Source organism: Rattus rattus, chromosome 2 (assembly GCF_011064425.1).
Source record: "Rattus rattus isolate New Zealand chromosome 2, Rrattus_CSIRO_v1, whole genome shotgun sequence".
NCBI classification, from domain to species: domain Eukaryota; kingdom Metazoa; phylum Chordata; class Mammalia; order Rodentia; family Muridae; genus Rattus; species Rattus rattus.
Genome location: NC_046155.1, coordinates 30,164,679 through 30,179,681, shown reverse-complemented (window position 1 = coordinate 30,179,681; position 15,003 = coordinate 30,164,679). Strand labels below are relative to the sequence as shown.

At 38.1% G+C, this 15,003-nt stretch overlaps 1 protein-coding gene across 1 annotated transcript in view; it reads right to left on the bottom strand.

The window, feature by feature from the left end:
* Nucleotides 1–15,003, bottom strand: part of Uhrf2 (ubiquitin like with PHD and ring finger domains 2) — a 63,413-nt gene that overhangs the window by 20,113 nt on the left and 28,297 nt on the right. Inside the window, exons 4-5 of the mRNA XM_032891795.1 lie at nt 2,154–2,372; nt 253–362 (exon numbers count right to left, since the gene is read on the bottom strand). Coding sequence (XP_032747686.1) covers nt 253–362; nt 2,154–2,372 — 329 coding nt within the window. The remainder of the gene's footprint in view (nt 1–252; nt 363–2,153; nt 2,373–15,003) is intronic.

Below are 15,003 nucleotides of genomic sequence, written 5' to 3'. Positions count from 1 at the left end.
GTCCTCTGGCATCAACTTATTATACACTGGGACACATGTATATAAATAATTTTTTAAAAATATATTTTTTAAAAAGAACATACATGGAGAAGCACTTGAAAGACTATTTTACAAATAGCTTACTTTTCACTTATCCTAGAAAGTGAATTTGTACAGTCTATTTCCTAACTATTCCAAAAGTTTTCAATGGTCAATAAAGCTAAATTTGATCGCATAGCACCTCGAGTCTAAGCCTAAGAGAAAAATTCATACTTAAAAACTTTCCATCCGCAAAGGAAAGAGGATGGGCTCCAGGCTTCTCAATCTTGAAGATTTCATCTACGAACATTACTCGGCAGTCATTTAATGTTCCTTCAGAACCCCTGCTTAAAAAGAGGAAGAAACATTAGCTTCTATAAGGAACATTTAAATTAGGTGAAAATAATAAATCATTGTAGAAATCTACTATATTTTTCTTACTTATAAACTGATTGAGCTTATAGCTATTACAATTACTCTGGTCTACTGTTTTCAGTAGCAGTTAATCCTCAAAGTCAGATATAACTTCAGAGTAATAATCAGAAACAAAAAATTCAGAAACTTTATTACTTAGATTATCTGATAAAAAAATAGTTGTCTTATATATTTAGCATAAAGACTAGAAAATGCATCCTATTAATTAAAATAAGATTCAAACATATTTCTAATACTTCTAGACAAAAACAAGATGGCCTCTTACTAGGTATCTTCTCAAATATGAAGCACATTTACTTCAATCTATATTCATTTGCATGTCCTTCCATTTCCCAATGTGACTGTGAACTTGTTCCCCCCTTTAAAAGCTACTATCATCAACTGTGTGAATGTATATGGTCTGTGCGAGGTCCTCGCCTGAATACAGGCCTGTGCAGGAGTCAGATGCCGGGACTGCCCTGTGGGCTGTGACCAGCCTGACCTGGGTCTTTCACAAGAGCAACAGCGCTTACGCTACTTCTGCAGCCATGTTAATCTTTGTGAAGCATAGCTTTTGCCTGGTATTTAGAAAACATTTGAAACACATGGATTTAAGAGTTTTACATATTTGCTTTTGGCTCTTATAAATTTCCTATTAAAAATTTCCTATCAAATATAATACAGAAACAGCACAGGTACCTGTAACTCAAGCAGCTGTGAGGTAGGGACCTTTCGTTATCATCAGTCACGACAGCAGACAGAGCTGTCATGCTACCTTAGAAGTAACCCCTCTTCACGTCTTCTCAAAGCTAACTTAATTTTCTTAAATTGTATTGCTTGTCTGACTCCCTAAGCATATAGGAAATTCCACTGTACATTAAGTCTATAATGTATAAATTTCGTACTATCTCTTCCTTCCTTGCAATTTGCCTAAGAACATAAGTCACTTGTCCAAAAGCTTCTCAGTCTTGGGTTTTGACATTTGTATTTCCAGGGAATGGTGATACTTAACTGAGGTTAATTTAAAGACGCCCTATTAGATTCTAACACTCCACACGTGTACAGGAGCCCACAGAGGCCGGAAGTGGGCAGATTCCCTAGAACTGGAGTTACGGTTACAGTGATTATGAGATGCCCATGTGGTGTAGAGAACCAAACACACGTAGAGCTGCAACCCTTTAGTACAGTTCCTCATGTTGATGACCACCAACCATAAAATAATAATATAATAATAATAATAATAATAATAATAATAATAATAATAATAATAATAGATGATGATAAAACACTCACTAGCTATCACTTGAGGAAAATCCTGAGACGTCCCAGGCTAGAGGACAAAGGTGAAGCTATCACTTACAGTGATACATTAATATGTTAGCTTTGTGTGTCACTGTTTCATACATTAATGTTAGCTTTGTGTATTACTGTTTAATACATTAATGTTAGCTTTGTGTGTCACTGTTTCATCTCTAAGAACTCAACGAAGCACAGATTTCTCTAGTAAGATGCTTTTATATCAGATTCTCCAAAAATTATCTTTGACCTTAGAGATGAAGATATATTCAGTTGTAATAAAAATTCTCAGTTTATAAAAATATTCCCCTCTAGGATGAAAATTCCTCTCTCACCCCATCTTCTTTAATGAGAATATGTGCTTCCTATCTGAGAATCACACTCCTAATTGAGTAGATAAATAGCGTTAGTGACAAGAACCTTACCCCAGGAAAACTTTCACACGAACTTCCTTTTTGGTCCTTGATATTGTCTTCAATGTGGTAATTTCGGCATCATACCAAAATCCTCTTTTGCCTGGATTTTCTACATTGTAATTAACCATTACCACATCACCGACATTTAGTTCGTTCCATTTTAAAATGGTCCGTGCTCGTGGTCGAAGTTCCTTAGCATTCATTTCTAGTGTACCACTCTCTGGATATCTGAAGGAACAGGAAAAATCCACACAACAGAGCTTAGGATTATTTCCACAGAAGACTGAATTTGTATGCACTGCATACACAGATCTGATTTACAGAACTGAAGGAAAAATAGAATTCCCACTGGTGGAGGCAGCACATGCTGGTAAGATGTGCTGAAGAGGTGTGGGGAGGAGAACTAGAGTCAGCCTAGATCACCTGTATTCACACGTACATACACATAAACAGGTAGCAACATCTCTTATTACTGGGTATATTTCTCACTTGTACTGCAACTCACAGGTGAACACGAATGAACTCTCTCCCCCACAGCCCTACACAGGTACTTTCATGGCTTACAGTGTTAGGCAAGTACATTCCATGTTCTGTATACATCATCCTACAGAGCTGTGATCTTCCCAGACGCATTGTTCAGTGTGTGTCTGAGCACATGTGACTATGTACCCTGCGGGCTGAGGCCACCACATCGCCTGGAGCTGAAGTGAAGGCGATTCTGACTATTCACAGTGTGGGTGCTGGAAGTCAGACTCAGAGTCTCTGTAAAAACGGGAAGTGCTCTTAATGCTGAGCCACAGCCAAAGCCTGGGCTTTGTTGTTTGTTTCTCTTTATGTAATCAATTTATTCTGCCAAATATTGCTGTTATAATATCCTAAATGAGACTGTGTGGTTTTGATGATATGTAGTAATGATTTTAACTAACATAGTAATAGCTGAGGAAGATGGAAAAAACAAAAATCCTTGCTTCATACTTAAGAATTATTTCAATAGGGGCTAGGGAGATGGCTCGTCAGTTAAAGGAAGTGGAGGACCTGGGTTCAATGTCCAGTACCCACATGGCAGCTCATGACCATCTGTAACTCTAGTCCCATGGGATCCCACACCTTCTTCTGGCGTCTGCAGGTACCTAGTGTACACATGGGGCAGGGGCATGCGTGGGACTGGAGAGGCGGTTCAGCTGCAAAGGACACTTACTGCTCTATTAAAGCACTTGCTGCCAGGACCAGAGTTCAGGTCCCAACACCCACATGGCCCTTCACAACTGCCTCTAACTCCAGTCCCAAGGGACCTGACTGACACCCTCTTCTGAGAATGTGGGCACAAGATGCACACGTGGTGCACAGACGTATAAGGTGCAAGCAAAATGCCCAAACACATGAAATAAAAATAAATGTAAAACGATGTTAATCATCATCACCATCATTTTAGCAGGCCTAGATGTCAGCTTCTCCCACACCTTAGAGCTAGTTCAAGTTTCATGATTTACTTAATTTATGAACCAAGCTAGCATGTCCCAACAGGTTCCATTTCCCCAGGCAAATATTCTTGATAAAACTATTGTTCTTCAATGTAGTAGTGCTCCCTAGTAATGCTTAAGACCAAAAACCAAACCAAACACTTAACAGAACCTTGGTCTTAATTCCTTAAGAATTTGTTTTAAAGGTGATGGGGTCAGTGCACATTTTTAATCCGTCTTGAGAAGGCAGAGGCAGGTACATCAAGGCAAGATCAAGGACAGCATGGTTTACAGAGGAAGTTCCAAGATAGCCAAGGGTAGACATAGAAACTGTCTAGAAAAGAAAAAAAAAAACAACAAAACAAAAAACCAAAACAACAACAATACAAGAAAAGAAAAAGACTGATTTTAGGCCCAACTTGTTGACATCATCCAGCCAAAGACAGCAAGCAAACACTACATTGGTCTCTATAAAACTAGGACCTACTGCCTTTGTGTATTATTAGTTATAAAGAAGTAATTAGCACCTGTTTCCACATCTAAACTATTCAATAACTGAGGTGAGCCACACTGCTATGGCCCTTCAAAGTGTGGAGTACAAACCAGGCTATCACCACATATACAGACTAACGACTAACTGAAAATCACGTTCTCGGGCTGCACTTCAGGCCCAATTAAGGAATTCTGGAAATAAGACTCAACATTGAACTTTCACAAATCCTTTCAGTCAGGTTAACTTCATGCTATAGGAATACAAACATATTCGTTATAAGCTTGGGAATCAGCAGCATTAATAAGGCAAAAACTACCAGAAGAAAACTGACCCTTAGCCAAGTACGAGTACCATGTTCAGGATCAAGCTGGTTTGAAACTAGAAGCTGCTCCAGCACCTGGTCCTGGATCTTCGGAATCAAACAAGGACCATGTAAGCCCATGACTCTCACAACATACTAACTCACCATCAATGAGAACCAACACTGTGAACTCTGTAATCACCCATTTCAATCAAGTCTCTACACTTCAGTTAACTGGGTAAAGGAAATTCCACTATTGGCAAGGGGCCTCAGAGTCATTTAGTCATTTATCCTCAGTGCCAGTCCCTTTGGCAACACTTCAAATAATTAGCCTCTGCTCAGACAGTAAAGGATGGAGGGAAAGCCTTATCCTGACACAGATCTGATAGAGGGCCGGAGATAAGTGTTTTCAACTTATTTAGGTAATGCCACCCCACTAGACTTCTATTTTACATAGACATGAAGCATGAGTGAATTCTAAACACTGACAAATTATTGCTATTAAGATTATTAGGTTTTGTGATTATACTTAATGTGTTAAGAGTTCTTAAGCCCATCCATAATCCAAGTAATTCATTAACACCCAGAACTCATTAGAACACAGCTATCTATGGCTATGATCTTCAGCCAAAATATTAATAATAATAAAAAAAAGACTGACCAGAAGAAACTAGACACACTAAACTCAAGCTTTGAGGGTTCTGTTCCACAGAGACATGCTTCCTCCAACCAAAGTGTAACATGCAAAACACATTTTACCTTATCAGCATATTAAAGTGTACAGTCATGAAAGGCTGGCCACATAGGTATTCATACACAGTACATACCAAAATTCCAGACCCCCCAAAGCAGATATTCAACCCAAGTTATACTAAAAAGATTACCCTAAAACCTAAATACCCAGATATCAGCCAAAGCCAGCTATATAAACAGACCCTTTAAAAGAAGGCAGTCTAAGATCAGATGTTAGCTCTTTCTTAGAAATGCTAAAAAGAAACATTTTACATACTTGTGGGCTTATGTTCTGGGAAGCAGGCATTAAGATGAAGGTTGACAGTTATAAAGATATGGCAAAGGATCTTAACTAGGTGACAAAGGCCCTCAACCCATGATGATGGCCAACTGTGCTGAAAGGTGAGGTGGGGGTATAGGACTCAGCCGTCTGGGTAAGTCTTGTACAGAAATTAACCAGAGTGCCTCACTGGACAGAAACTGACAAGCAAGCCCAACAAGTCTTGCTGTGTTTGGTTTTGGTCAGAAAGAGTTATGACCTTGGCTCAAATGCTGTGCTTATCAGCTAACTCAACTTCCTGAAGCTGATGGTAGAATTTTCTTGGACCTCTGTACAGCATACCCACCAGGGATAGATACTAAAGCCACATATAAAGCCATTTACTCCTCAAATGGTTTAAACTCTGTGACTCCCTTCAAAATAACCCTCTGATAATTAAGCATGCAGGTCTAAACTCCCCATGAGTTGACAGTGATTGAAGTTAAACAATTATGCTGTTCTCTCAACTTGCCAACCTGTTTACAGATTTAACAAAATCAAAAGTACAAGTTAAAAATCTAAACATAAAAGCCTCTCCACATTTTTTAACTTCCCCATTCTATCTGCAGAAAATTCATGCTGAAATTCAAGGCTTATAACAAGCCGTCTTCTGCTCCAGCCCACCACACCTGACTTGTAAGTATTTCCCAGAGGCAACTGCTTTTAGCTAATTTTTTGTAGGAGGTAAAGAAGAACATGCAAAATGACAAAAACAAAACCAAACCCAGGGCCTTAGGCACAGGTGTGCTAGGCAAGCAATCTACCACTGAGTCTTTTCCTCTTTAGAGTTCGTTCCTCTTATTACACTTGACAATAGAGTAACATGTCTACTCAAGGCCATTTTCTGCTTCTTCCACTGTTCCTCTTCAAGATCACAGAAACACGTCCTGTCACCCTGTACTGTTACATGAAATTGTTAATACTTTATCACAGCACTCACCTGGTAAAATGACAAGTTTTCACTGAGACAGCCTGTGTGACCTTTAGGATGTATGAGTTATAACACTAAAGAATATTTGGAAGTATGCTCAGCTCATTAAGTAAAAGATCTGCTTTTATAGAATTAAAGCTCTTTAAAAGCCCTATTTTCTGGGTAGAGTGGTTTTGCCAGTGTGTATGTATAAGGACTGTGTGCAAACAGAGGCTGACAGAGCAAGTGTGGCTGGAACCCGGGCCTGCATGGTTGTGAGCCACCGTATGCGTGCTGGGCAGATGCCCTAGGCAAGGGCAGTTTAGTGCTCTGACCTTAGCCACTTCTCCAGCCCAAGGGCTCTCATTAACCATTATATATTGAAACCACTACATTTGAAATCGATTTTGATTGTGCTATGTCTCTTCTTAAAAATCCATGGAATATGAATTTTTTTAGAGGCAAATACATTAGTCTATCTTGCATCACTGAAACAAAACAACTGAGGCTGCATACCTTTATAAGAGAAGAAGGGTTTTGTTTGTTTGAAATTATTTCTAGTTTGTGTTCTGGTGATTCACAATCCTAAACCAGGTGGGCCCCACTGATTTCCTTCTGGTAAGTGGATTTAGCATATGAAGTATTACAGTGTGGGAGCATGTATGGAAGGAAGTGAGCCTATCTTGAAATATACAGTCAAAAGACCAAGGGCAGTTCTGCAATTGAGCTAAAGACTTAAAAGTAGGTTCTATCTTTAAAGACATCAAAATAGCTCTCACTCCATCACAGTAGATAAGCTTCAACCACAGGTTCCCCTAGGTAACACACTTAAGCTACATTCAAATTATCAGTAGGGCCAAAATTCCATAGAGTTAACAACAAATATACTCAACTTGAAATTTTGCCCTCAGTGCTCTTAAAATAGCAAGTAAAATATCCATACGTCGCTAGACTTTTAATTATATCATAATTTGATAAAGCCTATTCAAGTATAAGCAATTACTAATATAATCCTCCCTTTCCCATGAAGCTTAAAGTACAGCTGAAGTTACTACAGAATGGTTCAGGTGGCCATGTCTTCCAGCATTTCACTGAGGAAAACTTCCGACTATACCAGATATTCTTTGGAAGATGGAAGCTTGAACAACTTCTAAAACAAAGCTTAAAGTATTCATAAGAAGCTGGAGCGTGGATGAAGGTCACCTTCTTTCCTACTGTACCCAGAGTCCAGTCTCTATTCCTACAGGAAGAAGAATCTAAGTACTGTTTCTCAGAACGTGGAAGTCAAGGCATTACCCCACAGATCCAAGCTAGAGCATCCTGGACTTGATCTCAGAACCTGGAAGTCAAGGCATTACTCCACAGATCCAAGCTAGAGCACCCTGGACTTGATCCCACTTTGGTGAGACTTAGATTCTCAATAAGGCTTAAATTAAGTCAAAAGCTTAAGTTTTCCCAATAAAGGTTGCATTGCCCCAAATGTAATAAAATTGTTCAAATGCAGAAATACAATATTTCCAAAACATTGCTTCCTGGAAGAAATATGTTTAAATAAGGACACCATTCATCTGTAGGCATGTTCTAGTTTAGAAAATCTTTAATGTCAAGCTGCATGCAAAAAGAAAACATTTCATATTCTAACAGAAAATGTTATGACATTCTAAGAAACCTAAAATGTAGAGCTTACAAACAGGTTACGCAGAACTGCTTATATGGGGGTTTACAAATTCTATGAAATTACATCTCATTTCCAAACACATTAGCAATGATGAATTACTGTTTTTGTAAACACAGAAACACAACTGGGTTAAAAATATCTAAGCCCAAAATATAGCACTTTAAAAATACTTACCAAAGTAACCTGAGTTTACTCAACAGTTTTAAAAGGCAGGGTATTCCACTGTTAGGTATTTTTTCAATGTTATAAGAAAACGGAACACATCTCAAGTAGATGTTCACAGGAAGAAATTAAATCAGAAAAGCTTAAGTTTAAAACAAGCAAATCTCACACACAAAATTAAACTACCCCAAGTTCTCCTTTTTATACCCATAAACGTGTTCTCACCTCTCATCAGAGAAGCATCTTCTGGCACATGGTGATCAATACAGAGACTCACAGCTGTTGGGAGTGGTAAAGAGCTAGACTGTCCCACCACCCAGTTCTAAATGGATGTCCCTACCAAAACCTCATCCCAAGGCACAGGGATCATCACAGAAGAGAGGGTGGAAAGATGATAGCAAGAGCTACAGTAAAAGACACCCACAGCAAACAGTATATGCAGACTGAACACGACAGGCCCATCACACACACAACTAAACTCAGAGCAGCTGCGAATGCTCATGTAACACTCGCACGAGATCAACCCGGCAAAGAGCCCAACGGTGGATACAGAGGGGGACATGAAGTGCCACCCCTGAATGAGGGAGGACTACTGGCAACTGATGGATGCTGGGAGAGAAAAGAAATTTTTTCTTTAGGGATGTAGCCCCTGACCCCTGAGAAGCTATTTATTCTCCAGCAGATGCTTCTATACCGATGCATATATAGGCAGCACTGGACTCAGAGCTTTCGGGGAGATGGGGGAACACACATGAAGTTAGGAGGGAAATGTGGCAAGTAGGAAAAAAGTTGAATGGAATGAAATGGAATGTGGATTGTATCAAGACACATGCATGTACAGGAGTTTCAATTAATTAAAAATCTTACTAATAAACTAAAGACTGCAACTCAAACAAAATACTCAGTTTATTACATAATATAATATATATTGTTCCTTATATTATTTAATAGGCTTTGGGATCTCTATTTGAAGAACAGACTTCCGTGTTTTCCTAAGGTTACCTAGTACAGGTATGAGGAAGGAGCACCTCAGGAATATGCATCCTAAACAACTTATTTGGATAAAATCTACAATTATTTCTGACCACCTTACAAAACACGCTCATGTAAAGAAATGATATATATTTAAAAAATCAAACCCAACTCATATGTGTAAAGCTTCTTTTTGAAAACAAAGTTCTCACAACTCAAAGCAATAATGATGTCACATGTACAACTAACGTCTCAGAACCTTGTAATCCATAGAACACTAGAAAAATAGACTTGGCAATCTTTGGTTAACACATTAGTCACAAACAAGAAATAGCACAATTAGTCACTGCAGCAAGACTGACTCTACTCAAGATCAACATGACAGACATTACTTAAGAAAAACTTTTCTATCAAAATCTAGAAATCATTATATTTGACAAGATTGAATTTTTAAAAAGATCACAACACATCAATATTCTCAAAACACCCCACATTTTGCTACTTTATAGAAAAGTTACTTCCATCAAAAAACATTAATGGTTTATTCTCAATTGCCTCTCTAGATTCTATTTGCAGTAGTCCTAACTAAGACTACTCAAAGACATGTACCACAGGCTAAGAATAGCTTCAAATACAGTAACAGTGACAGCAAGTACAAGCACCACTTCAATTCCTCTTAACATGTTTACAGTTAACCTCCAACACTAATTCATCCAATCCTTCTTACCCATAGCATGTTTGCCTTAAGTCAAGGCCCATATCTGTGATACCAGGACTCATGAGGCTTGAGCAGTGGACTTCTAAGTTCCCAAAACACACGGGCTACAGTGACCAACCCTCTACTGACTGCAACATTTCTATGGATCCAAGTATCCAACCCCCAATTTCAATATGACCACTTACATATTATGAAAAAATCTCAACACAAAAGCAACATGACATATATACATATGATATATTTTATATCCATTACCATGTCCCACAAAGAAAAGAATGCCTGATGTCAATTATTTTGGTAAACAGACATGAGGCATTAAACATTATTCTAAAGATAAAGAACTTGAAACCTCGGTGTGATACATGTTTATAACCCCAGCACTTGGGGGACAGATTGGGAATGTTAAGTCTGTCTCAGCTACAAAGCAAGTTCAAGGCCAGCCTGAGCTACATGAGACCCTAACTCAATAAAACAGGCTGAAGACATCAATCAGTGGTTAAGAGCACTCTCTCTTCTTCCAGAGGACCCAAGTTCAGTTTCCAGCACCCCTTTTGGGTGGGTCACAACTACCTCTAACTCCAACTGCAGAGGATCTGACCTTCTGACCTTTGGAAAACTCTTTGGCTCTGGAGCCATACAATTTCATGAATGGAACCTTTGAAAAATTATGCAATGGAGTTGGCTTCCTCAGGAGTTCATGTAACTACCACTATGCTATAAATTATGTGAGTATCCATGTAAGAAATTATCTTAGAGTTTGGTACATAAATTTTAACATTATCAAAGGATGGAGAAAAAGTTCAGGTGGTAAAGTGTTTGCCATACAAACATGAGAACATAAATTCAAGCCCCAGTACGCACGAAAAAATTGGGTATGATGGTTCACAGTTGTAATCCCAACACCAGGGAAGCAGAAACTAGGAGATCCCTGGGGCTCAATGGCCAGCCAGTCTACCCTAAATGGTGAGCTCAAAACCAGTAAGAAATCCTGTCTCAAAGGAGGTGCATAGTGTTTTTAAGGATGATACCCAAGGTTGGCCTCTGAACCAACCCCAGGTACCCCATACACATAAACATTCACATGTATTTAAAAAAAAAAAAAAAAGACTTGCCATTATCTAACAAGGAATGGAAGGTTTGCAAGCCTAGAGTCCCAGCAACCACATGCAGAGATAGGATGCCTCCCGAGAAGGAGTTTGAAGCCAGTTCAGGATACATAATGAGCAGAGTGACTTCCAGATAGGGTTAGAGATATACTGACCCTCTACCCCTCCAACCCACAAAGGGGACACCATGAGACCATATTCTATCCCATACATATAACTTATTAAAAACAGAGAAAAAATGGCTGTCCTCAGAATTCTCTCCCCTTAGTCAGTGTTACAGGTATCATCAGTCTCTGAGGACTTCTACTTACCCAAGATTACTGTCCCAGCTTTGTAATAACCTGTTAGATGACCTTTAAAATGCCATTTGAATTTTTTAACATCTTGGCTATTTAAAGGATATATGACAGGAATAAATAATATTCAGGATGCCATAAAAGTAAATGGGGATAATCTTACCAAAATGAAATAAGGAAAAACTTGTTCATTTCCTTTTCTTTAACACTTAATGATTTGAAATTGCTTATATTCCTTTGGCATATCATTACTTTTAATCCTTCTCCATTTTACTTTCTTTGTATACACCATCAAGAGAGTTTGTTTTCAGGGTTGAAGACAGAGTTCAGTTGGTAGAGTTGTTGTCTAAAGGATACGAAGTCTTGTATTTGATTCACAGTACTACATAAACCAGCATGGCAGCATGTCTCTTAGTCAGGACTTTTCCTAGCCCTCATGTTTCCCTAGGACTCAGGATTTTACTGTGAAGAAAGGGAGACAACTTTCCTCACAGGTAAATTGTGTACGGCCTCTAAGGTGTTTTTAAAAACACCTTAAGAATTCATTAAAATCTAGGGGTTGGGGATTTAGCTCAGTGGTAGAGCGCATGCCTAGCAAGCGCAAGGCCCTGGGTTCGGTCTCCAGCTCCAAAAAAAAAAAAAAAAAAAGAAAAGAAAAAAGAATTCATTAAAATCTAAATCTCCAGATAATAAATTTCTCTTCAAATACCATGTTAGTAAGATTCTAATAAATTAAGAGGTAATATTAGAGGGGAGGTAAAAAACAACTACTTTTGTGTCAGACACTTTGTTAACCACATATCCACTTTATTTACATTAGCTGCCATAAGACGTAAATCATTAATAATGGCCTAACCCATGTTATAATACTGACAAGCTACACATTCTTCACAAGAAGCCTTTAGCAATTGAGTCTATATTCACTGAGGAATATATATATTCCTCATATATATATATTATATATATAAACATCAGAAAAATATAACATCTTAAAAACATGTCAACATTAACTTTTACATGAACACATTTTCTCTCTCTAAAACACACACACACACACACACACACACACACACACACACACACACACACACACACACACACCTTTGAGTTTTAAAAATAGAGTCTCTATATTGCCCTGGCTGTCTTAGCACTTACTATGTAGACCAAGCGAGTCTTGAACTCAGAGATCCACCTGCCTCTGCCTCCCAAGTGCTGGGATCAAAGGCGTGCGCTACCACATCTGGCATGTATCTATAATTTGATAGAGAAAGTGTCAATGACTCCTAGTTCAAGATTTCTTGGTTTGTTTTTAAAATCTTTCTATCTTTAAAAGAAAATATGGAACATTTACCTTTTTCATATAGATTAAAAACTGTCATCTCTGCTGTAAATAGAAAGGAATTGATGCAAAAAATGCCTATGTATCTTGATCTGATTCTCAAGTCATTCTGTTCCCCAATGAGTTTCCCTTCTCAGACTGAGAATTCATATGGTTTAAAAATATGTAAGATATGATTTTTATTATAAAATAGCTTTTCAAAGGTCTAGGGGTTTACTTAGAGCAGTTGCCTAGTTTGCTATATCCCTGAGTTCAAACCCCAATCTCCAACTCCTGGGGAGTGAGGAGTCGTTCATCCAGGTACTGCTACCCTAACACTCTGAAAACTGTCTGGAGAATCACAAATCCAGGAGTTTGAAAACTGCCTCAAAAGTAATTACTAATTGATTAAAATGAAAGCAACTTTTGAGCAATTCCATTTTAAAGTGATAAGCACGGGCTATTAAGCTATTGCACTTAACCAATCTACACTGCACCACTTTGAAGTTAAAAACGCAATTAAAAGCTTAATGTAATAAACAAAAACACCAGTCACTGAAGAAACTGTAGTGATAGTATCAGACATAGGATGGTTAATAGCCTATTTACAACATCCTATGTGCTCTGAAAATAAAAATTATAGTGAAGACTAAAGTCATTTAGTCTAACTAGTAATTTTACTAATTTTCTTTACAATATATCTTCTGTATGTATCCCAGTCTAGAGCTGAAAAACCGACCACGGTTTATTCAACCACCATGTCTCAAGTCAAACTATTCTTTCTCTTTAAAGATGTGAAGTTTGGGTATTTCTGTATTATTGTACAGGACCTCCTAGATGGAGCTTTTACAGTAAGGGCTTATCATAATTCAGGTTCTCCAAGTTAAAGATGTGGTTCTCCACTGTTCTTCATGACAGTCTTGCATTTAGGTTCTACTCTGAATATACACCTAGTCATGTAGGTGCTGTTTTAAGACACTGGAGCTGGAAGACAATATTCCCCACAGGGAACATCCAGTCCAGTACAATTACTGTCATCATCCTCTTGACAGCCATGTTGCCTCCTATTGCCTCCCTTGAATCTTGCAAGCCAGCAAAAATGATTTAGTACAGCTTGTATAGTGGTACAAGTCAGTACCCCTAGGTACTCTGGAGGCTGAAAAAAAGGACCAGAAATTTGGGCTTAACTGAGCAACAAAGAAGGATCCTATTTATTTTCCTTTGCTTCACTGGTTATGTTCTGTTTATTTTAGAAGCAGGATCTTGAAGCCAAGTGTGGTGGCACATGTCTTTAATATCATCAGCACTCGGGAGGCAGAAGCAGGCAGATCTCTGTGAATTCAAGGGCTGGCTGGTCTACAAATCGAGTCCAGGACAGGCAAGGCTATTATATAGAGAAATGCTATCTCAGAAAACAAAACAAAACAAAACAAATAAAAATAAAATAAAATAAGGACTTGATTTGTGGCTCAGGGTGACCCTAAACCCATGCTTTCCGAGTACTGACATTCATGTGTGCTCCCATAGCCGGCTGACTAAATGGAAAGTGGGGAAGGGATAAGTAAATTTGTGCCACTCCACTACAGCAATTCGTTTCAATGCATTCTCCACCAAAGACAGACTTGTCTGGTGATGTATTAAAGTCAACAGGTAGTTAATCTACTTTAAAATTCATTCTTCTACAGGCTACAACGCTTTAAGAAAATGTATGACCCCTCCATGTTATGTCATGATTCATCTTACATGTTTCTACCAGCCTTCTGTTACCAAGGATTTTGTTACAGGAGCTCAACTATTTTATACAGCATATACCATACTTTATATGTTGTAAAGGGAATTTATAAAAGAATTGTTTTCTCTTTGTAAAAGATGTTATGACATCTTCTACTAAGTTTCTGGTATCTTTTATTTCACAAAAAAGTCCAGCTATATAAATAATTATCTTTAAGTTGCCAGAGGTGAGGCATTTAATTCCATCATGTAAAATTTATTGTAGATTTCTTATACATGTTGATTTAGACTGGTAGTTCTCGACCTTCCTAACAGTTCCTCATATGGTGGTGACCCCAACCATAAAATTACTTTTGTTGCTATTTCATAACTATAATTTTGCTACAGTTATGATTCATAATGTAAACATTTGTACTTCCCGATGATTTTAGGCAAACCCTGTGAAAAGATTGTTCACAGGGTTTAACTCGTTTCTAGCATTGATTCTAATCAAGAAAATTTTCAGCATTAAAAAAAAAAAACTCAGTTAAGTAAACATGAAAGTTCTGTCTTGTGTTCTAACACTCAAAGTACAGGCCTACCCTTTGGTAGTGTTAGTCCTAAATCATCCATCGTCAAAGACTTCCCAAACTATAAGATTAATTGGCACCGGCTCACTGTGCT